This window comes from Mytilus trossulus, chromosome 7 (genome assembly GCF_036588685.1).
Source record: "Mytilus trossulus isolate FHL-02 chromosome 7, PNRI_Mtr1.1.1.hap1, whole genome shotgun sequence".
Lineage (NCBI taxonomy): Eukaryota > Metazoa > Mollusca > Bivalvia > Mytilida > Mytilidae > Mytilus > Mytilus trossulus.
This window is the reverse complement of record NC_086379.1, coordinates 40,083,565-40,111,028: the sequence shown is the minus strand read 5'-3', so window position 1 is coordinate 40,111,028 and position 27,464 is coordinate 40,083,565. Positions and strand designations below refer to the sequence as shown.

The 27,464-nt window shown below is 32.6% G+C and overlaps 2 protein-coding genes across 2 annotated transcripts; both read right to left on the bottom strand.

Moving 5' to 3' along the window:
• Positions 1 to 726: 726 nt before the first annotated feature.
• LOC134727025 (uncharacterized) lies at positions 727 to 9,790 on the bottom strand. Its single transcript, XM_063591411.1, has 3 exons — positions 9,564 to 9,790; positions 2,101 to 2,557; positions 727 to 804 (listed from the first exon to the last, which is right to left on the bottom strand). The coding sequence occupies exons 1-3, from the start codon at positions 9,732 to 9,734 to the stop codon at positions 737 to 739; spliced, it is 696 nt and encodes a 231-aa protein (XP_063447481.1). The 5' UTR covers positions 9,735 to 9,790; the 3' UTR covers positions 727 to 736.
• A 5,737-nt stretch (positions 9,791 to 15,527) lies between these two features.
• Positions 15,528 to 24,461, bottom strand: LOC134727024 (uncharacterized). Its single transcript, XM_063591409.1, has 5 exons — positions 24,218 to 24,461; positions 19,826 to 20,282; positions 18,922 to 18,985; positions 17,384 to 17,483; positions 15,528 to 16,394 (listed from the first exon to the last, which is right to left on the bottom strand). Exons 1-5 carry the CDS (start codon positions 24,383 to 24,385, stop codon positions 15,888 to 15,890), a joined length of 1,296 nt encoding a protein of 431 aa, XP_063447479.1. The 5' UTR covers positions 24,386 to 24,461; the 3' UTR covers positions 15,528 to 15,887.
• Between the last annotated feature and the right edge of the window lie 3,003 nt (positions 24,462 to 27,464).

Here is a 27,464-nt window from a genome sequence, read left to right as displayed (position 1 = left end):
TAAATGATTGATGAAAATTCAATTCATATCGATTTTTGATTGCTCAGCACCAAAGGGAGATTTCTATAACCCCGATAAAACATTATCAACAGAGACGAAGCTCTATCACCTTATCAGCTTTGTGTTATATAATTTATTATACTAGACTGTACTGAATATTCTGCCATTATTATCTTTTACATTTCAAAATGAACATTGAAGTTGATATGCCCAAGATTAAAACTTATGTAAACTAACAATTTTAATCTTAGATGAGTGTTTATAATCAAATTTTTTAAAAAGATGAGACTCTAATAAAATATTAGTGTGTTTGTATGTTTGTTTGTATGTTTGTTTGTATGTATGTGTGTATGTTTGTTCGTATGTTTTTTGTGTATGTTTGTTTGTATGTTTGTGTGTATGTTTGTTTGTATGTTTGATAATGACCTTTCCCAATTTGTTTAGACCTATTTTCATTATTTAAGTATGATTACACAGAAAAACGCTCATTCTTTAAAATATCACCTTTTTCGGCTTATCTAACGGTTTGGATGCACTCAGACCTTCGCACTATCCTCAAGTACATGTAAGTCAAGGTTTTAAATACATTTGTGATAAATGATATATCTTTAACATGAATCTTGCGCAATTTGTCAAAGATCAAATGACTATTGTCTTGGTAGAAATCGATTTTATACTTTATTTCAACATAGAAATATTAATTATTCTTGTTACACTTGTAACGTTTTTTTTTAATTTACCTGCTTAAAAAGTTTGATGTCATGTACAGCAGCAGCCCAATCAATTGATTGAGATTTAAGATATCTGAAATTACAAACAAAAACACAAATTAAACTTAAAGGTAAAAATTCAAGAATTAGTGTACAAATGTATAGAGTAATAGAATACTTGTTTAATATTTCATCAAAATGTTTTTGTTTTATTAAACTATTTGTTTAGTCAAAACAAATATCTTTATAGTGCATCTCCTTGTCTCCTTGTCTCCTTGATATATGTAACGATTGAGTAACCCGTCATATCCAGTCGTATTGGGGACATTTAGCTGAATTTAACACATAACTGCATACATTTATTTACATAACTTTTTTGTTTAAACATATTTATTTATATTGGATTTTGAAAAAAGTTTGCAAGTTATATTAATTCCATTCCACTTTGTGGGTGCGAGTGCTGCCTTGTAGCGGCATTGGCCTACTTTTTTTTTAAATCGACAAGGGTGTCTAACGTGCAAAAGAAATGGCCCTCTCGTAACACGGGTCAGCCATTTATTTCCCTTTCCGACGGACTATCACCGTTTCCTTAAGACCATACAAATGGTGTCAACGGATGCATAAATGAAGTCGATAAACAGAAACTTTTTAAATTGGGATTGGGTTTTTTTTAGAGAGAGGGCTTTGTAAAAATGTGTTGTATTGATTAAAGAAGAACACTTCTATCAAATCATCCCTTAATGGTTAGAAGCTTTGCACTCATTGAATCGCGTATGATTTCAATAATTCGGAAGACATTTTATAAAATTGTCCCGTTTTCATTCTAAGAATGTTGATCTGTTAGCACCTGCCCTTTTTACCTCACCTGGCCCAAAGGGCCAAGTGAGCTTTTCTCATCACTTGGCGTCAGTCGTTCGTCGTCCGTCGTCGTTAACTTTTACAAAAATCTTCTCCTCTGAAACTACTGGGCCAAATTTAACCAAACATGCCCACAATCATCATTGGGGTATCTAGTTTAAAAAATGTTTCCGGTAACTTGACAAACCATCCAAGATGGCCACCATAACTAAAAATGGAACATAAGGGGTAAAATACAATTTTTGGCTTATAACTCAAAAACAAAAGCATTTAGAGCAACCACCCTTGACACCCCAAATATAGCCATATTTCAAAGTTGTCCCTCGATAAGCATGATGTTCGATGAAAATTGCATTATACTTTTCTTAAATCTTTCAAAAAGAGCATCCAAACAATACTGCTGTATCAAGAAAATTCCTGAATTAAATTTAGAAATGACTCTTTCTATTAATCTGTGATTATACATCTTTTGTTTCGGGGGTCATAAGTACTATCAAATTACAATAACAAACACACAAAAAAAATGACATACCTTCATTCTCGATCAGCACGTTCCGTAACCAATCAGGAAAAACATCATAACGACCTCTTTTAATATCAAGCATTGATTTTTCGACTGTAGATTTGAGGGATGTAAGCCATACGTGTACTGAGTTAAAAGTCATTGTAAGCTTTTTGTAGAGAAAACTTTGTATTAGTTTCATATCTGTGGAGTCAAGTATTGCAATAACATTTCTCAATTTCAACCTAAGCCAGTCATTAAAAATATGCAATGACTCATTTACATAATCCGGTAACAATTCTCTTATACTTTCTAATATCATATCCAGTTTTCCTTTTGTACATACAGGTATATTCCATTCATATTCTTCCTTTTGATGTCCAAAATCTGGGTTTAATGTTTCGTAAATGCTTCGTCTTCTGCGGTCTACAAGAGTCTTGTATGCTTTAGTTAAATTGATAAATTTCTCAGCGGCAAACATATCGCACTGAAACCAAAAAAATACATTAACATATTTATCGTTTTACCTTATTTTGACGGAATTAATACATTATAACATTATACACATTATAACCTATATACTACTAGTGTACCAATCAGGGCTAATTGACGTTACCTTTAACTGCCAATGTGCCAGTCGGGAAGATCGACATTTTCTTAAACTGCCTGCAGTTTTCCGATATAGTCAGAGTTATGTCCTGCCTTTTTCAAATTTCATCCTAGCCCCCCCCCCCCCCTAAAATCAAATGGTAGTCTTTTATCATACCTGCCAACCTCTGACGAAGCAATCTGTTTAGTGTTAAACTGGTCATGAGATTTCAAACAAGGCTTACTTGCAAGATATAACTTATAAGATAAATGCAAATACTAATATATATATATATCAAAATGACCAATAGCGTTTGTGAGGTAGAACACCCCCTTTTTTGTTGTTCTATCATTGATTTTTTTTTTGGAAGTTATTCTTATTGGTTCAAATATAAGATTTTCCATGTTTTTACAAATTACCTATCACTTCTTCGTATGTTACGCTTAACTAATAAGGCTACCAACGTGAACTCTGTTCACTAATTGTATGGACATGGATGGAGAGTTATCTAATTGGCACTCATACCACATCCATTACTTGATATAGAAAAAGAAAACGTAGTCAACATATTTTATTTTCTTACAATAATTCAATTTGGGTAATTTTCACCAATATTATCAGCTCTACGTTTCCTATGCATGCAATTGAATTTTCTTCTCCTTCGGCGTTCCTGTTGTGGTTGTCTCAAGATTTCAACTGACTTATAAGGAGTCACTAGCGGAATATTATTTGGGTATATACTGTCGGCAAGGATGAAACAGTTGTTTGGAAAATCTAGCTCTAATCCAGGCCCAATGGGCTTAATTTGTTGATATGCAAAGGCGTCATTATCATGTCCCAGAAATCCCCCATGAATGTAACATATATTTTTTCGTTGTCTATAATAATCTACAAAAAAATCATAGTAATGATATTAAAACAGAAACGTTAACTAACAAGCCAAAAAAATTTAAAAAACAAAAAGAAACAAAACGAAAATGAATGAGTTTATTTAAAGGAAGTAAATAATAAATATGTCTTTTTTTATATTTTAATTTCTTTCAAATATGAGAAGAAAAAAACATACTTTGGATTTCTACAGGTAACATCCACAATTTGTCAAAGATTCAGCGTTATATTTGTTCTCCGAATTGTACGTATAATTAACATAGAAACAGAGAAGGTATATGCTATTCTAATGCAATTAGTTTGTAACGATAATTTTCATTGGACGTTGATAAATATTTTGAGGGGTTAGATTCCACGTTCTATCAGTCCGTAACTAAGAAAGCCACCATTTTGAATTCTGTTTTTTGTTTGGATATGTCATTTCTCAAAAAATAAACAAGATATTCATATTTTGAGCCTCAAAATCTTCTTTTAGTCTATATTGAAACCATTCTGAAGCGTACGAAAAGTAAAAATACGTTTAGTATTCATGTTTGACATTCAGAGTAAACACATGACGTCACATTGTTTAGATGCTAAAGACCATGCAACAGTTTCGCGGACTTTTTCATTTATGCCATTTTTAAGCCAAAATGTTTATTAAATGACATTTATTTTAATATGTGGCATTAGAATGGAGATAACTGTATTGTATTTTAAGCTTGGCCTTCGTAAAACTTGATTTTACTGTCGCAAATATCCGTTTACTTATCTCCGCTCCGCGTCGCTAGGTAAACTCAATTTGCGACAGTAAAATCTACGTTTAACGAAGGACAAGCTTAAAATACAATACAGTTTTCTCCTAATTTGATTGTAACTCTGCACATGGGTGTCTTCGTATAGGTCCGCGTGTTAGTTCTACGGAAGTAAAATGTAAGACCGTTCGTGATATATAAATATATTATAGTTACCTGTGTATGGAAACAATGATATTTGCGATGACCACTGTAAAATTCTTCTTGAGGTTCCGTGCTTGGAATTAATATTTCATGAGATGTACCATCAATAGAAGCTTACACATTTGGTATTTCTGACCATTTTCCTATTTTTTGTTGCCAAGAGTTTACATCAGGCCATACAATCAATGGGCTACATGCTTCCCACAAAATCAGCCACATTGTATTCACAATTGATCCAACTAATATATATGGATATGTGGGGTACTGTCTGAGCCATACAAGCGTAAGCAGTAGCCGATTTCTCAAGTTTACATTTCTTTAACCATTTCGCAATCCTCCAACTCTTGGTAAAATTAACACAAATAGTTTTCAAATGACTGGACAGTTTTACCAGAAATTCTCCAAAAATCGTATGGACGAGAAATTAATGTACCATAGACATCTTTCATAACCAGTAAATCTTGGTTTTCATTTTCAAGAACTCGTGATCTTATGCTGAAGTTATAAAATGGAAGAGGCATACGATGTTTTCTACGGTAAAAATCATATTGGGGGACCAATTGAAAAGTAAAAATGCAAAGTTTTGTTCATCCAGTAAGTATGGTAACGGTGGTGGTGTTTGCATTTTCAAATGCATAAACACCATTATGATCATAGAAAATAACCTCCTTTGTCGCTGATTCATCGTTATAAATCTTAGAATTACATGTACATTTTTTAATCCAAAGGACAAAAAAAACACACAATATTGTGTACCACGTGAGACTAGTTTGGATTCGCCCATTCTATTTCAGTATTGAATGGGATTTATCGCATCAATTTAAATATCAAGTAAAATAGAAATAAAAAAATATATGTCATTATAAAAATAGTACTCAACTTGCACTCCCCAAACTCAACATACCCCCTCAAAATGTTCACAAATTGCATATGAATAAATTTTCAGTATGTTAAATTCTTTGTATCGCCCCCCTAAAATCTATATACAGATACAAATATACCACGTATATGTATACCACGGGCTTCTCACTTTAATTTCACCAACGAAGCGTGTAGGATGGCAGAGAAAACGAGAACTCATGTTGACGTATCCATAACTGAGCAAATTCTAATATTGCAATCATATAGTGCAAATCGGTGCAATTGGCCAGTGGTATTAGCAGATGTAAAAAAAGGGGAACGAAATGCTCCCAGAGGCATTTCACAAACTCAAAAGAAGGATGTCTGATCAAGTTAAAAAAAACTGACAAAAGAAGGAGCGTGTGGAGGAAATGAGGAGCTGGATGGCCTAGCAGAGGAAATAAAGACCAATGACACCAGATATTCACAAAAGCATCATCCTGCCGTGAAAAGACAATTAGCCGAGAAGGTTTGTAAAATAAGCTGTTTTGTCGAAAGGAAGTTAATATAAATATCAATATAGCTCCGTGCTCATAGGCGGATTAAGGGGGCAGGGGCCCCTTTTAGGTAGTTAGTGGGCCCCTACTTAAGACAATTTCTAGATCCGCCAGTGTCTTCATAATTAGATTGTTAAATCTAGTTTATGTTTTATTACTAGCCCGTAACACGTTTGCATTGTAAATCGAACACATCGTTATATTTTTGATACCTTGCCTATACAGATTATGGATGTCCAAAGTGAACATGTTTTAAACTTTCATATCTATGTATTTATCCAGTTTACACCAAAGTTATACTAATATTTGTAGACATTTTAGAATATTAGAATTATTTAAACTATTTGCATTTTCGGGGACAACCATTTGAAAAGGAATAAATCATAAAAAAAAACCTCTTATCCCCCTTCATAAATTAAATGTGTGTTCCCTAAGGCGTATTTCAGTATTTTTAAGTACCATACAAGTTTTTGTTTTATTTGAAAAAGTAAGTGCTATACAATTTACAGGCAGGTGCTGTACAACAGGTAGATGCTGTACAACATACAGGAGCTATACAACAGGCAGGAGCTATACAACAGACAGGAGCTATACAACAGGCAGGTGCTGTACAACAGGCAGGTGCTGTACAACAGGCAGGTTCTGTACAACAGGCAGGTGCTGTACAACAGGCAGGAGCTATACAACAGGCAGGAGCTAAACAACAGTCAGGAGCTGTACAACAGGTAGGAGCTGTATAACAGGCAGGTGCTGTACAACAGGCAGGTGCTGTACAACATGCAGGTGCTGTACAACAGGCAGGTGATGTGCAACAGGCAGGTGATGTACAACTTGCTGACGTTGACCATAGACAAAATGCAATTATTGTTAATGATAATGATGGAGAAGAGGAGGCTATCCCACCACCGCCAAAGAAAAAGACATCAGACTTGGCAAGGAAGGCGTACATGCAGTATTCAGTTAGCATTGAAAGATCTAAGAAGCTAGAAAAAAAGTTTGATCGCTGTATGGACAAGTTTTTGTCAGATTTAAAAACAATGTACAAAAAAATGTATTACTCATAGAAATTGTCTTTTACTTTTTCTTTCAAAAGAACAAATAAAATAAGTCCATAAGTTCTACAATGTCTAAAAGTGTCCTTTAAAATGTTTGCTTGTTTAAAGCGCACACGAGCCGATGTCACCACTGGGCGTTTTTCGTCTGTACGTTTATTCGTTGTCCGTCCGTCTTTTATTTTTCATATTTTTATCAAATCCTCTGAAGCAATTTAGTCAAACAAATTTAAACGTTGGTGGAATGGTTCTTGAGGTTTTTCTATGAATTGTCCAAATGTTGAATGACCCTGGTCTTGATCTCATATTACAGTCGATTTCATTGAGTGTGTAGGTAAAGATAGTATGTATGGTTAACTTGTTTGCTAGCTGAACTGTGAAGTCATTATTAATTTAGGTTAGGTAAACTCCAGAGTAGACTTGTCCGACAGATCACCAATCTATCTGTCTGTAGGACTAGGCTACTTCGGAATGAGGGTAGTATACCTTAAGTAATCATGACTTCATTGTTTAGCTAACAAGCCAGCTAATCAAAGATTCTACCTTCATCTACACACTCAATGCAATCGGTTGTAATTATGTAAGATTATCGCAAAATAACAATACAAAAAATAATCAAAATGGTCCCTTGAAATAGCAACCCTTATTGTGATTTCCTGACATATTCTTCTTTCAACATTAAACAAAATCCTGGACCGGGGTTACAAAATGAAATCAGCAAAAACTATTTCTAAAACAAAATCAGAATGGAAATGGGGAATATGTCTAAAGGACAACAATCCGACCAACGAGCAGATAACAGCCGAAGGCCACCAAATGTTTTCAACTTCGCGAGAAATCCCGTAATTTGGAAGTGGGCCTCAGCTGGCCCTCTACAAGTATGCACTAGTTCAGTCCATCTGTGTGCTTGGGTTGGATGCTCTGGTCCAATTTTTCTAGGGTCTTATCCCTTAGTACTAAAAGATTACACCCTCACCAGTATGCACCTCCTATGATGTGGTATATTAGATAATAGCAGTCTTTAAACTTATTTATGTTCGTATAAATTTGCAATTATAATGAATAAACTTATTAAATGAGCGGGAAATGTAATAACCATAAAAGATGCAACTGCAATTTGATTATCAAAAGAATCAATATGCTACTAGTACTAAACTTCAACACTTGTATTTGTAGCATTCCTTTTCTAAGACATGCAAAATGCAAAATATTTCGGAAATTATTTCTTTCATTTGATCACGGTTCCTTGTAATCAGCCTAATCTGGCTTGTCTGGAGGCATAAGCCGACGAAGATAGATAAATTTAGGAAAAGAAAACAAAATTTAAAATCAAAAATGAATTATATTAAAATGTATAAGTACTAAGGGATATACCCCTAGAAATATGGTAAACTTTGATATATATATGCTTTCATCCTTTTATACCCCTCCAAAACACTTTCAGGACCTCAAATTTTAAAACAGTCTTGCATATCGAGTGCACCTTTTTCTATTGTAGCAAACATTTATTTATTAATGCTTGGAGTAGGCTAATAAACATGTAATATTTCTTTAAACTACATGCAGAACCATGCAATTTCTTTCACTTCGACGATTTTATGTTGGATTAATTCATTAATATGTATAAACTATCGCTCCCGCTTCGTACGATTCGTCAAGTTACGCTTTCGTACGTTCGTTCGTCAATATCCTGGTCATCTCTAATACGAGAAATTATCGGATCAATAAAATTCATATCGGGTGAGACGAAGCCAAACCCAATATGAATTTTATTGATCAGATAAATTCCGTATTAGGGCAATTGAACACTGTGTAACGAATTTATCCTGATTGTTATGTTTCATATTATTATATTTTCGAATTCAATATAAGGACAATACACCAAATATATTTGAGATATTTAATCTAATACTGTGAAACAAAAAAAATATAAAGCAACACATTTTTTTTTAATTAGGCCAATGAATGGTATAAGGGAGATAATACAAATTGACATAATAAATAAGGGAGATAATTCCTCTTGGCGTAATTAAAAATTGTACTGAAATTTATGAGGAGAATATCAGCCAATCAAATTGCGAAAAATTATTCTAGTTCTGGTTATTTTTTTTACAATATTGGCAAATATGTTCTACAAATATTTCAACATAACTGATATTGTAAGTTACTTCTAAAAAAATGATATTTATCTGTTTACATTATTTCTTCAATTATATTCTTATCGAGGTTGCATATCAATCTGTAAACTTTGAAGATAGTGTCGATGTTTATTAAAAATAGCAGGTACATGTACCCGGTCCAAAATTTATTGATACCCTTAGACATTATTTACATTGTAATTTGTTATTCTGGGATTGCTGAGATTCTCAAACACGTTTGAATTGATTATGTGAACGTGAATTTGGCAGCAAATGGCCCATTAAATCATCGAAGACCATTATAAATGTTGCTAAAGGTAGATCAAAGGCGGATCTAGGAGGAAGGTAAAGTGGGGTGTTAAAGGGGTCGAAACCCTACTTTTTAACGATCACTTTTTTGAATGGTGAAATATGGTTGGAATCCCCTCCCCGTTAATCCTGAGTTGAGGCCCCCTTTTAACATGAATAGATTCATACCTGTAAATACATACCTGGTTTTTGTCTGGATGTATTCTTTTTGATATAGATCTGTATGCTGACTTAATTTCATGTTTGGTAGCTTTTCTAGTTATCCCTAATACCTTGAAATAGTTTTCCACTCCGTGGCATTTTATCACAAGAAAGAACAGAATAAATGAGAAGATATACATTGTGTCTGTCATTCACTGACTGATAAAATACCTTCCAATATTTTCAATTTAGCTCGTGTTCATTATGAAGTGGAGGTTAATAAAGTTTGTTTCATAAAAGTAAAGTATGGAAGCGTCTCAGTGCCAAACATTTTTTTCAGAATACTAAGGTTTGCGTTATAATGCAAATGTGAAATAACGGAAACCTTTATGATATACTAGTAACGCAAACCTTTGTGAAATCAATCAAACCTCTGTATTAAACACTAACCTATCCACTATAACGCAAACCTTTGTGTTATAACGTTACAATCACAAAAGGTATTGAATTTATATTTTATGTTTTTTTATTTATTTTTGTAGACGCGTTTGGCAAAAATTGGTAAAATGTGGTTGTGATACATTTATTTTAGAAGATCTTTGTTTAGATCTATTTAACCAATCTTAACATATGACATGGGTAAAATATATCTTTGTTCTTACTGTGCTATAATCTGGATAATACCAGCAAAGTTGTGCATTAACCACCTCAAATCAACAGTACTTTTACTTTTAGTGGCGGTTCTTTAAATTGAGAAATATATCTCCAATTTTATGCTTAAACATGATATGTTTTCCAATCAAAGGGTGGGACATAAAATATTTTATAATATGTTGTGTACAATGTTAATTTTAGATCAGTATTTCACAGTCAAACCAGATAATGAATATTTTTTGTAATTTCTGCCAAAAAAGAAATGTATTTAAGAATATCAAAATAAAGAAAAGTTAAGAAATAATTCGTAAAAGACATAAATTGTTGGACTTACACATGGCCTGGTCCGTGATATTCGAATTTTATCTTGAGCGTTATTTTTCAAATATTGTTACAATGTAGGAAAAAACCTAGATATAAACAAAGTTCATAATTTAATACTCACCAACCTAAAACTACAAAAAGTATATTTCCCCTTCTTTCTTTACCCTATAAGAAACTTTCCTAGAATACGTGGATAGCAGAACATAGTCCGCATCTTTCCTAAATGTTTACGTAAGTCGATGACGAAATGTGTTAAAACAATTATTGGCCAATCAAATCGGTATATATCATTTAATCTCACAGGCACTTGGCTCAGAAAAAAAAAATTCCTATATACCTTATTATAACACAAGGTACTTAACTTGCATTTTAGAAAAATGTTGGGTGGTGACGAAGTTCCGTTATATGCCGCTTTATAGGCTGTTAATCTGACTAAAGCTTGTTATATCGTAAATCTAAATTGATTTATCTTTACAATGGTGTATAACATGCCTACATTTATGGTCGGAATCATCCGTAGCAATCCTACCAAAGTATGTCAATCGTTATAATTTTGCAAACCGCTGAAGAATTGGCAATAAACGCGTCATGCTCCTTGTATATCTTGGTTTCCGATTGATCAATTCTATGGGAAAGTCTAAATGATTCTCGGAGTTATCGGATCTTGTTTCATTTCATACGTAAAGTCAAGAGAGAGTCTGAAAGACATTGACGTCATGGGAAAATTTGTAACTTATTAAACATACCACAAACAACACTTATTAGATTTTTTTCACGGTATATCATACAATTTTACTAACTGTATGATAAGATCTATTCATACGAAAACTAACAGTTTTTTTTAAAACGATTTTTATAATAAATCCTTTACTGCGGCCGTTTATTGCCAATTCTTCAGCGGTTTGCAAAATTATTACGATTGACATACTTTGGTAGGATTGCTACGGATGATTCCGACAACAAATGTAGGCATGTTATACACCATTGTATAGATAAATCAATTTAGATTTACGATATAACAAGCTTTAGTGGGGTTGACAGCCTATAAAGCGGCATATAACGGAACTTCGTCACCACCTAACATTTTTCTAAAATGCAAGTTAAGTACCTTGTGTTATAAATTATAATAAGGTATATAGGATTTTTTTTTCTGAGACAAGTGCCTGTGTTTAATCTGCACGGACGGGATGACCCTTGTTTCCGAACTCCTACGTCCGACGGGTTAATTAGGGTCGCCCGAGTCATACAGATCAAATGATGCATACCGACTTGCTTGGTCAAAAACGTTAACTTACGTAATCCTCAAACGAACACATACTTAGGAAGTATATCTTAATTCGGCTACATTTCCAGGGGAGATAAGTTTTAGTACAACTTCAATTAGGCAATTTTTTCCTTGTAATAAATTAATATTTCTTTACAAGTCAAAATTATTGACAACATTCACGCCTATGATTGCGTTAGAAAACCCGGAATGTGTATACATGTGAATGCAAGTTTCTTACTAGAGGGGTCAAAATACAGCACAAACGACATTTTCCAAAAGACGAAAAAGTGAAAAAGTTGATTTTAACAAAACTTTTTTGACTAGGTCCATATATATGTATATATATTATAATATTTGATATATGATATATGTTAAATACTCAGCTTTCACACTGCACTATGAACAAATGGTAATATATTTTCATACTTATGCAGACTTGTCCTATTACAACGACTACATCCCTTGAAACGTAAATAAGAAAATGAGATAAAACAAATGTTTGCGTTATTTTGTAAAGGTCTGTCTTTCCGAACAGGTTTGCGTTATACATTTTTTGTAACACAACTACGCTACAAAAATGAAAATGTATGGCGCTAATAAGCTTTCATAGTAAAGTGTAAGAATCGAAAGTGAAAGTAAAATATCTGTTAAACTAAGATCCAAATAGGTCTATACCAAACATTACACTCAGACTTACGATTATTTACCAATTTGAAAGTGTTTTCAACTGATCGGGCGGAGCTTACGTTATAATTTGCATAAAGACAGTCTATTTGAAGATTTGTGTGTAAAAGATGATTGCCGTTAAAAAATGTTAAAGATTTATATATACCGTTCGTTCAGATTATAAACAGCGCCTGATCCAGACATCGACTGTCTTAGAGGGGACAATGCAAGTCATGTTTCAGTGATTCCCTAAATAATCAACACGGGGTGCTTTCCACCCATAGGGGGTGGGGTGCTTCCTTCCAATTAATTCGCATCTGAAAGGAAGATAAAAGTGAATAAAATCGTTATAGAATACTGACATATGCATATTTTGAAAATGCTGTCGTCATAAATTTACTTTAATATCCACAATTCCAAACATGTGACACATTTTACATGTTTTTTTAACTCCTCTTTACAAGAAAATAAAAGGCTTTGTTTCAGTATTTATTCGGCGAATACCCATAGAGTGTCTACATATTTTATCTTGACCAATGACTTAAATTTATCCCAAACACCTATCTATGCATGAACTTGTCTATGGTGAGCTGGCGCCGAAAGCAAGTGAAATAAATGAAGTAATACAGTTGACAAAATGCAATTGGTCATCTCAAAATAACAAAACATCAAAACCAATAATAATAGAGATAAACATAGTAAAACCAAATATATTTTTTGGCTATTTAATGATATTTTGTCGACGACTAAATCATGCAGCGCATATTATGGTGTCAGCAAATTCGAATCGTTGTATTGTATAAACTTTGCACTTTTTTTTAATTTTCTGATGGCGTGTTCAGCCTTTTCTTAATAGTTTTTCTATACCTACTCTACATATGTAGGGTTTCGAACAATCTATTGTCTACTATTATAAGGTGTCAATATTGGTTGTCTTCTTTTATTTTGTAGTCCACCAAAAATAAAGGAACGAACAATATCTTTCCTCGAGAAACAGAGGTGGTTTCACGAAACAATTTACGACCGACAACTCAAGAAACTGACCAAGAGTACTTCTCCTTATGTAATATTACCAAAATTGGGTCTTACATCATTTCAGTGTTATATGGCAAAGTCAGCAAGTATTTTGTTCAATGTGTTCTCCACAAGTAGTGCACTTAACAATCACGGAAAATTAATGCGAGAAGCAATTTTCGAATAAACATAACATGGCCGATATAAGAGACTTTAAAGAACTTTTTTCTCATTTGTATCGGTCTTGGATCGTAAGTTATTGTGTTTGCTTAGAGCAGACCAAACACACTTTCATTAGAGAGAACATTCAACCCCATAAAAATAAACTCAATGATTTCCACAAATCTCCAGAAAAATTGCACAAAAATAAACAATTCAAAACCTAATGTCAATTTTTCCCGTGTTGCTGAAGGTGGATGAATGTCTTGTAACCGCTCGACTCTGTACGTCCGTCTGTTCCTCCATCTGTCTAATATGCATGTGCCTTGGGTAGAATAAAAAGTTTCTTATGAAGGAAATGATGATATATTTGGTCTGCAGATTGATAATTATGAATCGGAGCCTGTAAGCAACTTTTACATCTTGTGCAGTCAATTTCTCTATTTCATTATAAAGATATTTAATATGCGTCATTGCAAAAAAGTTATCTTGGCTTATGTGAAAGGGAATGCCTCAATATTTTGTTTGTTGTTTCATAATGATGTGTAGCGTATAAGCAGGGTTTATATCAGCAATGCAGCTACCTCCTGTATTCCGATAGTAAGAAAAATTGTTCAACATTCATTTTTGCCTTCAACCAAAGGGAACGATTAGATGTACTTTAATATATATTAAACCTCTATCAATTACAGGAAGCAAGTTAAGACCCGCTATTGGTTTCGTTTGGTATGATAAAACAAAAATTAGTGAATTATTTGAGTACGCATATTTTACATTTCAACTGTCTACACATATGTATTCGACACAAAGATGTTCATTGATAACGATTTTGTGTATTTCGTATATTTTAGTTTTATACCATACGAAAACAATATACAAAATGACAAATATAATGCGTGAAGAATAAATAGTTCTTAAACAACCCCACACAATATCCCCTTATTCTTTTTTTCTCTCCAAATAATGGAAAATGCATGTCTTAGCATAAACATTAGAAGTGTTTAAAATGCACTTTAGTTTATCACCTATTCCTAACACTAGGACTTGCTGAAAAAAATGTGTTATTGTCCCAATAGCAAACGACAAATGCAGTTTTGTTTTATGTCTCATGTATAAAATGATAGTCCGTACATTTACAGCCTGTTTAGTCAGATGGTTGTATACAAAAAAAAACAAATGTAATGTGTACCATTTCTTAATTTATTTTTAAATAACCCAGTGGATCAACTACAGAAAAGATTATAAGAGCTATGCTTTGTTTTGAAACGACGGTTTATTTGGCCTTTTTAACTTTTTTGGATTCGAGCGTCACTGGTGAGTCTTTTGTAGACGAAACGCGCGTCTGACGTATGTACAAAATTTAGTCCTGGTATCTATGATGAGTTTATTTACAACTACTGGGTCGATGCCACTGCTGGTGGAGATTTATTTCCCCGAGGGTATCACCAGCCCAGTAATGAATTATCATTGATATGGTTATACAAATGTCTTTATAAATTACCTGTTTACATTTTGGAAATACTAAGGATTTTCTACCTCAGGCATAGATTAATTACCTTAGCTGTATTTTGCAAAACTTTTAGTAATGTTGGTCCTCATTGCTCTCCAACTTCGTACTTTTTTTGGCCTTTTTTACTTTTTTGGATTCGAGCGTCACACGCGTCTGGCGTATATACAAAATTTAGTCCTGGTATCTATAATGAGTTTATTTATATAGTACACACTTCGTGACGACCCAAGATTTAAATGTTACCTGTAACTGTAAGTATTATTCTAATCGTAATCGTAGGAGTATAACAGCTTCCATAAATGTCTAGTCGCAGTTAAGACATCAATCATAGATGTCCAACAGAAATGTAGTGAATGCAGATTTTTAATGAAATTTATGAACCAGAAAACTCGTTCTTTACACCTTCATTTATTAAACATTTTGGCAATGTGTATGTTATACGTATTTCAACAAAATACACACTTTTTTTAAGTTCAATTTTACTTTGATTTCTCGCATTGCTTCCTTTAATATACATTAACAACATTATTTTGCCCATTTTTTTCAATATATACAAATAAACACATACACTTTCCTTTACAAATCTTTTAGCGGAATTACAAATTAATTCACATTCTCATATAAAAACATATACAAAGTACAATTGCATAACTGGTGTAAAATATCATAGTTTGAGTGTTGTGAGTTGGTACTTCTTGTATCAAATTTTGTAGTAGGCGGCACATCGTCTTTACGATAGTGATCACTTTACTGAATGATTTGATTAGTCATTCAAAAAACGAGAAACACAAGCCTTTTGCAGAAAATGTGCACAGAACTAATACATTTCCATATAACATGTATAACAAAGAGTATAACTTTCGCAATCATATTCAGATAAATATAACACAGCTTAAGTATGAATAATACAGTAACTTTAACTATTGCTATAACACTCAGTAATATCCATGATACACCTATGATAATAAAACATTGAAAAACTGACATTGGCAAATTGTTTTTCTCTGAATAGGTAGCTAATATAAGACCTATTATTATTTGTGTGTAATTACAAACTAAAACATAAGGTGTATAAGTATGAAGAGGATATTCGTAATAGATGTATATAGCTGTTACAAATGCTGTGAACAGATATGGCAGAATCCAGTCTTCGGGCAACTGTATGTGCAGTATTCCCTTCTTGATAGTGAACAACATAGAAACAGCGGTGACGTATCCAATGCAGATAAACAGAAAAACAGCCACTTGTAACAAGGTATTTACTTCAAACCGGGAGAGCTATTAAAGGAGTTAAAATAAATGTCAATTGTTTGGGAATTGGAAGCAATCGAAACTGTTTCTGATTTGGAGTTGTGTTAAGTAAAGTGCAACTTTCAGTAAAATGCTAAGCAAGCAAAGTATAAATTTTGTTTATTTTCAAAGTTGAATTGTTTTCGCAATCATATATTTTGATAGCTCCACCTTCTTAAACAGAATATAGAGTTTGTTGTTGGTATTTCATGTTTTGAATATAAAATACTTTGCCAGGTCAATTTGTTATTTAGGGTAGCAATCGCCAATATACTTCTGATATTTTCGTTAGTGTTCATTGTGAATTTATGATTTGGTTAGTTCATTGATCAGTTGAAAAACATGTACACTTATTAACTTTATATATACATTTGGGTATTGTACTCTACTTGAGTTTCTATATGCTACTGGAGTTTTAACCAATTTACTAAAATAATTTACAGCGTTTAAAACATAAAGATGACCACTCGTGAAAATAAAAACCAGAATGTGTTAATTACAAGTTAATATAATATATGTGAGAGCAATTTTATTCAAGATCACCCGAAAGAGTAGATATTGACTGTACTTTTACAGAATTGTCTTTGACCTCCGCAATGACAAAGTCAAAACAAATCTACATTAAAATCAAATGCATGTTATATATTTTTTCATGAAAAAGGCGAAATTGTATGGTCATTCTAATGTTAATATGATGCTTATATCCAACGTAAAACGGAAGTTGTAGTCTTAATATGCAGCTCTGTTTGTCGTTTTTCGATAAATATAGACCTTAGATTAATGAATTGTGATGCAAATAATAGATTTCTAGAATACTAGTTACTGGTAGAATAATTCCCAATTCAACTTATTTACAAATACTGTGTGCTTTTTTCAATCTAAAGGGTCAGTTAACAAACGTGACCTCGTTTCTCTTCGATTTTATTTGCTGAAGTTTGATATTAGTTGAACTAAATTCGATTAAACCGTTAGCTTACCATGAATTCGCGGAATTTCATCCAAACGAAAAACATAAGTAAAAAGTGAACTGAAATTACTTCTATGAACAACATTAGGATGAACTGGAACAGCACATTTCTGTAATTAGAATAAAGATTATAACTGACAGTAAAAATTTGCGGGGTTCAATTGTAAATATTTCTAATCAATCTAAAACTGATAAACTCCACGCATAGATGAATACGATTGATTTTATTTAGTAGATTTTAAGACTAAAATGTACCACGGTATTTGTACTTGCAACATAGTATCAACATACGACTATAATATTTCCAGGAACGGAGCTACCGGCTGAAAACATTACCGGAAACATTGCTAAAACATTTACACTGTAGCTTTACGACACTTGTAAACCTATAAAAAATATCTTATTTAATTATATCTTGAAAGAATGTGGTTTGTTGTAATGTGAATGTCTCCATATTCTAGATTCGTAAAATGTCAGTCATGTTTACATGTACGTTATATGTACCTGATCGTCTTACCATCATATATATAACATTGAACATGTTGAACATTTGAACTGCCACCTTGCTCAGCATGCATAATCAAAGATAACTTAAGTATAATGATTATAATTATGTTCATTTACAAAAAGATGTTCTTTTTAGTATATGATCAACACTAATAAGGTAGGAGGTTGCTATATTAAACATGTTTTTATTTACTCTTCCACGTGTGCGTATGCAACACCCCCTTAAAAATGTTAAGTTTGTAAGCTAAATATAGATGTTAAATCATTTTGAAAATATAGTGTTATGGCTGGATTCTGATTGTTTTGTCTCATTTATGATTATCATAGTATTTTTAATTTTTATTTACTATCAAAGGTGTAATTCTCGGACTACCCCATGAGACTGCTCCTAACATTAAATGTCAAGTAAAGAATATGCTAAATGTGCAATATCATATACATAAAGGTGTTTAATAATCGAAACGAAATTACATGTAATTCAAAATGATGTGTTATCGTAGATGTATTATGTATTCGAACTGATAAATATATGTGTGCAAATCCGATGCTATAACAATTCGTATTACTTTCAATCAATTAAGAAAAATACCTAGGGCATACACAACGACGCATACGACGTATAATCAAAATATGAATATTACATTTCGCATACTCTTGATAAAACGCTATATACCCCCAGAAACAAATAGTAATATCTTGGATATTACTTTTCCCAAAGTAAGCTTTTAATTTTGCATAGTGATTTATAACCCAGGGAAACGATCTCAAATCATATGGTTAACTCGGAGATTCCATGATTTTCAACATAGGGACATTCCTGCACAAAGTTAGGAATATGACAGTAGTTTGCCGTTCATTTTGTGTGTTTGAGCTTTTGATTTTGCCATTTGAAAAGCGACTTACTGTTTAGCATTTATCATAGTGTTCGGAATATTTTTATGAAATATCTTACCTTATTCTCAAAGTTATTTCCCCAAATTCAATGGTTTGGATGCAATACAATTACAACTTAAATCTTACTTAAATATTTCATCGTTTTACCTGCTTAAAAAACTTGATGTCAGGTACAGCAGAAACCCTATATATTGCTTCAGATTGAGAACGCCTGAAAATAGCAAATTATTGAAAGGTAAACATTTAAGCTTAAACATGTTATTTCCACTGATCAACAAATGCATGAATATTTATTATCATGACATCGTTTAGAGGTATCTCCATCAAATCTTGACATTATAAAGAGACACCATTTTGACCAAAGAGTTAAAAACAGCAGCAGGCAACCAATAGGTCTTTAACAGTGCTGGGAAATCCTGCACCCGGATTGTCGTGAAGTTCACAGAATGGAACAAATTTAAATTTAAACCATGTCGCACGTACTAGACTAAAACTTGGAATTCACTGATCATGAATGTATTTTTACCTAAAACATCTGACACCTCCAAAAATGTATACTTATACATGAACCAATCATTAAGAAATTACAACAAACACAAAACTATGCTTACTGGCCCTATTGAATAAAGTTACAACATGAGGTATAATAAACCCTTGCATACCTGGGAAGGTCATGCAGCATTTGAAGATTAAAATGCAGTTACTGTAACGCATAATGTTCTTGTACGCACTTTCAATATTTGACTTTGTGCATTGCCGTCGAACCCTGTCGGTTTGATTTTTATAATTAGTTGTTCATAGTTCTTGCTGAAAATGTGTCAATCTTGGAGAAATAATTAAAAGGAAACATAAAAATCTCATAATATTTTTACCTTAGTTCAATTTGGTTCTTTTATTGTTCGTTTAGAAATACGGTGGCATTGTAAATATTTGAATATCATCATAAAGTGCAATCAAATTTAGCAGTTTCTGAGTTATTTCAGAACAGTGTTTGTACGTCTATAGTTTAATGAGATTGAAATCTACTTATTACAAAAACACAGTCACATACCTTCAGTCTCGATAAGTATTCTACGTAACCATTCAGGGAAATCATTATAACGACCACTTTTAAAATTATCTGTCAATGTATAGACGGTTGATTTTAGCGATATAAGCCTTAAATATACTGCAGCCATAGTCGTTATTAGCTTCTCATGGAGCAAACGTTGTAATTCTATCATATTTGTAAGGTTAAATACTGAACGACCATTCCAAAATGTCTTCCTTAGCCAGTCCATGAAATCATACAATATTTCATTTATATAATCAGGATATAATTCTTTGATACTTTCCCATATGGTAGCAGGCTTCCTATTTGTGCATACTGGTATATTCCAATCGTATTCTTCTTTTTTACGTCCAAAATATGGGTTTCGTATTTTGTATCGGCTTCGTCTTACGTCGTCAACAAGGATGTCATATGCTTTAGTTAAATTGATGAATTTCTCAGCAGCAAATTCATCGCACTGAAACAATGATTATATATGTATACATCGTTTTTATTTGATAAGACGAATTAAAGAGGCATTGAGTATGTGGGCCAATGGGACTAACATGCTTCAAACTAACTCGGTCTCTGCACAATTTAATTTGATTGACGCCCGACTCAATCGCACGCTCCAAGTGCTACAATTTCGTACGCAGTACGTCCATAAGCACATTGCTACCCCATATAAGTAAACAAAATAGAGTAGTTGTAGCGCCATTCCAAATCAGATCTTTCCATGAAGTTCTAAACAGAACGTGAATAGTTTCTAATCGGTTTCCACACAATTTATTTCTCTTTCGCTACATTTTCGGAACGTAATCAGAAAAGTGTGTTGTAACGCGGTATAAGGTTGAGCAGAAGATCAAAAGGTAAATTTCGTTGACTATTTCGATTCTTACGAAATTGATGGTTTACAGATTATATATAAATAGTTATCAAAGGTACCAGTATTATAATTTAGTACGCCAGACGCCCGTTTCGTCTACATAAGACTCATCAGTGACTCTCATATCAAAATATGTATAAAGCCAAACAAGTACAAAGTTGAAGAGCATTGAAGATCCAAATTTCCATAAAGTTGTGGCAAATACGGCTAAGAAAATCTATACCTGGGATAAGAAAATCCTTAGTTTTTCGAAAAATTCAAAGTTTTGAAAACAGGAAATTTATAAAAAAAATTACCACATAATTGATATTCTTGTCAACACCGAAGTGTTGACTATTGGGCTGGTGATACCCTCGGGGACGAACCGTCCACCAGCAGTGGCATCGACCCAGTGGTGTAAACAGTTATCAAAGGTACCAGAATTATAGTTTAGTACGCAAGACGCGCGTTTCGTCTACATAAGACTCATCAGTGACGCTCATATCAAAATATTTATAAAGCCAAATAAGTACAAAGTTGAAGAGCATTAAGGATCCAAAATCCAAAAAGTTGTGCCAAATACGGCTAAAGAAATATATGCCCGGGATAAGAAAATCGTTAGTTTTTCGAAAAATTTAAATTTTGTAAACAGGAGATTTATAAAAAAACTAGAGGCTCTAAAGAGCCTGTGTCGCTCATCTTGGTCTATGTGAATATTAAACAAAGGACGCAGATGGATTCATGACAAAATTGTGTTTTGGTGATGGTGATGTGTTCGTACATCTTAATTTACTGAATATTTTAGCTGCTTACAATTATCTCTATCTATAATTTACTTGGCCAAGTTGTTTCAGAGGAGAAGATTTTTGTAAAAGATTACTAAGATTTACGAAAAATGGTTAAGAATTGACTATAAAGGGCAATAACTCCTAAAGAGGTCAACTGACAATTTCGGTCATGTTGACTTATTTGTAAATCTTAATTTGCTGAACATTATTGCTGTTTACAGTTTATCTCTATCTATAATAATATTAAAGATAATAACCAAAAACAGCAAAATTTCCTTAAAATTACCAATTCAGGGGCAGCTACCCAACAAAGGGTTGTCCGATTCATCTGAAAATTTCAGGGCAGATATGTCTTGACCTGATAAACAATTTTACTCCATGTCAGATTTGCTTTAAATGCTTTTAATTAGTTTTTGAGTTATAAGCAAAAAACTTAATTTTACCCCTATGTTCTATTTTTAGCCGTGGCGACCATCTTGGTTGGTTGACCGGGTCACCGGACACAATTTTTTAAACAAGATACCTTTATTATGATTTTGGCCAAGTTTGGTTTAACTTGGCCAGGTAGTATCAGAAGAGAATATTTTTGTAAGAGATTACTAAGATTTATGAAAAATTGTTAAAAATTGACTTTAAAGGGCAATAACTCCTAAAGGGGTCAATTGACAATTTCAGTCATTTGACTTATTTGTAAATCTTACTTTGCTGAACATTATTGCGGTTTACAGTTTATCTCTATCTATAATAATATTCAAGATAATAACCAAAAACAGCAAAGTTCCTTAAAATAACCAATTTATGGGCAGCAACCCAACGACAGGTTGTTCGATTCATCTGAAAATTTCAGGGCAGATAGATTTTGACCTGATGAACAATTTTACTCAGTCAAGTTTGCTCTAAATGCTTTGGTTTTTGAGTTGTTGGCTAAAAACTGCATTTTACCTTTATGTTTTATTTTTAGCTGTTGTGGCCATCTTGGTTCTTTGGCTGGGTCACGCCACACAATTTTAAAATTTAATACCCCAATGATAGTTTTGGCCAAGTTTGGTTTAATTAGGCCCAGTTGTTTCAGAGGAGAAGATTTTTGTAAAAGATTACTAAGATTTATGAAAAATTGTTAAAAATTGACTTTAAAGGGCAATAACTCCTAAAGGGGTCAATTGACAATTTCAGTCATTTGACTTATTTGTAAATCTTACTTTGCTGAACATTATTGCTGTTTACAGTTTATCTTTATCTATAATAATATTCAAGATAATAACAAAAAACAGTAAAATTTCCTTAAAATTCCCATTTCAGGGGCAGCAACCCAACAACGAGTTGTCCGATCCATTTTAAAATTTCAGGGCAGATAGATCTTGACCTGATGAACAATTTTACCTCTTGTCAGATTTTCTCTAAATGCTTTCGTTTTTGAGTTATAAGCCAAAAACTGTATTTTACCCCTATGTTCTATTTTTAGCCATGGCGGCCATCTTGGTTGGTTGACCAGGTCACCGGACCCAATTTTTAAAGTAGATACCCTAATAATGATTTGGGCAAAGTTTGGTTAGATTTGGCCCAGCAGTTTCAGAGGAGGAGATTTTTGTAAAAGTTAACGATGCCGGACGACGGACGACGGACGACGCCGGACGACGGACGACGGACGACGCCGGACGCCGGACGCCGGACGCCGGACGCCAAGTGATGAGAAAAGCTCACTTGGCCCTTCGGGCCAGGTGAGCTAAAAATGACACAAAATTATTAATATTCTTGTCAACACCTAAGTGTTGACTACTGGGCTGGTGTTACCCTCGGGACGCAACGTCCAACAGCAGTGGCATCGACCCAGTGGTGTAAACAGTTATCAAAGGTACCAGAATTATAGTTTAGTACTCCAGACGCGCGTTTCGTCTACATAAGCCTCATCAGTGACGCTTATATCAAAATATTTATAAAGCCAAATAAGTACAAAGTTGAAGAGCATTAAGGATCCAAAATCCAAAAAGTTATGCTAAATACGGCTAAAGAAATATATGCCTGGGATAAGAAAATCGTTAGTTTTTCGAAAAATTTAAACTTTGTAAACAGGAGACTTATAAAAAAAAAAGACCACATTATTGATATTCATGTCGCTTGGTCCGTTTCTCTGTGTGTTGCGTTTCGGTGTTGTGTCGTTGTTCTCCTCTTATATTTAATGCGTTTCCCTCGGTTTTAGTTTGTTACCCCGATTTTGTTTTTTGTCCATGGATTTATGAGTTTTGAACAGCGGTATACTACTGTTGCCTTTATTTATTCAACACCGAAGTGTTGACTACAGGGCTGGTGATACCCTCGGGGACGAAACGTCCACCAGCAGTGGCATTGACCCAGTGGTGTAAATATTTATCAAAGGTACCAGGATTATTATTTAGTACGCCAGACGCGCGTTTCGATATAAAACGATTATAAACGTTTTGTTTTTCTCAGATAAGAAATCAAACCGAAAAATCGTCAATATATAATTTCATGTGCTATTTATATGTATCTCTTTATGTTATTTTATCTATTCATATTGATAGTGGGATTGCATACCAATCTTCGAAGGTCATATCGATGGTGAATCAACAATAGATGGTGCCCGGTCAAAAGTTATTCCTACATTCAAAAATTGATGAATGTGGAACAAATTCTAAAACACGATTGAATCAATTCGATTAATATGAATTTTGTAGAAAACGTCCTATTAAAACATTCAAGACTTTACGTTGATACTCAAACTTGATGAAATTATATGCATACCTGGTTTTTGTCTGGATGTATTGTTTTCGAGATTGATCTATACGCCGACTTAATTTCACGTTTGCTTGCTATTCTGGTTATTCCCAACACTTTGAAATAATTTTCTTCTCCTTGACTATGTTGACATTTTTCCAGAAGTAAGAATAGAATAATTGCGAACAGAAACATTGGGTCTGTCGATCATTTAGGTGAAAATATATTCTTCCAAAATTTCAAGTGTTTGTTCATTTCGAATTAGACGTAATTAAAGATCCTTGATTTATGAAGGTAATATGAGAGAAACGAAAGTGAAAATAAAATATCTATATAAACCTTAGATCCGAATATATATTCAGTAATTGATTAAATCTGTTTCATATTTGTTATGGAGGGTGAGAATCTAAATTTTGTCCTCTGAGAACTGGTTAAATGGAGTTTTGGATCAATAAATAAAAACGGAAAATGCCTTCGTGTAAACCGATTAGTATTGAATTTCTCCTCCAAACTGAGAACTTATATACGATTCGTCAAGAAAAATAAATAAAGAAATGTTTAATAACCGTGTTTGTTCTTGATTTTAACAAGTATATATTTGTGCATTGCAAAATAGAGTAGTTTGTCTGTTGCAAAGAACCTTCTTTTGCAAGTTCTTTTTGTAAAAAAAGATTTTGTCATTATATTGATTATGACATTATGCTATTAATAAAACAACCCAGTTCTAAATTTAACGTTTAAACCCAATAGTTATAAGTGTATTTCCGAAATGTCTTATTAATAAGTTCGATGAAATTCAATAAGCTGACCTATTTTCTATAAATCACGATATCTCGTTCAAAGATCCCTAAGCAGAATAAATGAAGAAACAGACATATCAAACTGCTATGATGATCCTTTGTCTAAAATAAAACATACTTGTTCAAATAAGTCATAATTGAACACAACTGTCACTTTTTAACTGAAGCGTGTTCTAACTTTCAAAATGTGTAAGTCTTTTGTTTATAAAATCAAAAATTCTGTAATTTATCCATGGAGAACTTAGTTGGTTGTTATATGTAGCTTTGATGCTTTGGCTAGCTTTCAAAAACTTTAAGATCGATACTCTCTATTCTCATTCGTTTTTTAATGGATTTTTGTGCTTATTGCCTACCTTAAGAGTCAAAATTATTACATCTTATTCCTGTGATTTGTTGGTACATCTCTATCTATATTACTAGTAAACATCCTTGTTTTGAAACTGTGTTCATATATCAGGCTGTTGTTTCTTCATTTCAACTATGTCACATATTTCTCTCACTCGTAGTTATTTTACAGCTTTTTATTTGGTACATGTTTACTAGGTTTTGCAACTTGTCAAGTACCGTCATGTGACCTGTTTAGTTTTTATCATTTTTTGTCCCTTTTCTTTTGGTCTAACTTGAGAGGTTTAGCGCTATAAAACCAGGTTCAATCCACCTTTTTCTACATTTGTAATTGCATGTACCAAGTCAGGAATATGACAGTTGTTGTCCATTTGTTTGATATATTTTATCCTTTAATTTTGCCATTTAATTAGGGAATTTCCGTAAGATTTTCCCTCAGATTTCAGCATTTTTGTGATTTTACTTATTTTTGATAAATGTTTCGTTGGCAATCGAACAAAATATCTAATTTTCTTTTACAACGAGCATCTGGCGTACAAAATAATAAGTCTGTTATTTTAGACAAGATAGTTTACCATAATAAAATATATCAATTCGAAATTATAACCATAATGTTAACTTGTTGATCCTTGTTTGGTACTTTGATGCAGGTACTGTAATGTCGAATTTATTCTAATATTCCGAGAAATGCTAAACCTCAAATGATAATTAGTATTTTATTGAATATAGAATAATATACACTTTAAGAAAATCATTCAAATTATGTATAATTAGAAACATTGGATACATTATGGAAACTTCAATCATCTTTAATTTTTTTCTGTATTTCAAAAACAAGGAATATATCAACAAATCCATGTCACTTTTAAAGCTTAACTCAACGTGTCAGTGTTGGATAGAAAAACAAACTTAACAAGGTTTTCTAAATTTACAAGGTTTTTTTGCAGTGGTATTAATCAAAATTTGTTTATTCGGACAGAATATAAATCGTTGACATTTATTAGAGGAAATTCTAAATAAAAGGTGCCATCAAAATTTAATGGATAAGAATTTTGCAAACCAATCTTTTTCTTGTGAAAGCATATCTATCAACAATCAGCAAAAAAAATATTTTTCCTTGCAAGAGTTAAGTATCATATGGAAGAAATATAAAAAAAAATATTTATCTATAATGATTCTAAAACTATTACAATAATTATTACAAATGACATGGCTTTTCAATTTTGTCATTACACCTTGCACAATTGACAGGGCAGAGTGGGAAAGGATTTCTGGAAAAAGAAACTGTGTGAAGTAAGATTATTACTTCTTCAATGTTTCTTTAAAGTTTATATTAATGAATGTTTTTTTATTACAAAGCAATGAGTACATGCTATAGCCACACAAACATATATAATGTATATAATATATCTTTGGAATGTATGTAATAACGGAATGTCATATTAATATCTTATAAAGCACTTAATTTTTCAATCATCAACCAATTAAAGTGTCTATCAAAAATCGCTCTAAAATGTATCCCTTTAGTTTTGTTTATTCTTTGCAAAATCACAGTATTTTTAAGTAATATTTATATTAATTTTCAATTTAAATATAAATTGCCATATGAACTTTATCAACATTAAGTTTGTGACAAATACAAAATAAGAAGATAACATACCCAAAACTCACATAATATATTTGTACACAATCATTTAATTACAGTAAATATTATGTGTCCCCTGTCCTCAGTTCTAATGACTTTTGGATGTAGGGCTCCAATTTATTTACTTGTGATGTAGTTGATGGATTGAGTATAATTATATATAAATCACATTTTTTATCAGACAAATCTTTACAAGAGAAGTTAAGTTTCAAACTGTCAAAAAAGTTGTTTCTGAGTTCCATATTTAACTCACAATCTAATAAAAAAAAGGTTTTTTATCTTCTAACATGTTACATTTAAGTCATAATCTCTGCTCTCTAGGAATATTAGAATGTCTTCCTATTTTTATATTTAACTTATGGTCACTAATTCTTAGTTCTGTTATTAATTTTATGTAAGTCATGTTAGTAAAATTTGATGATCTTAAATAGTCTTCAACAAATAGATTTTGTTTCAGGTTCTAATATAAATAAAGTTTACTTTT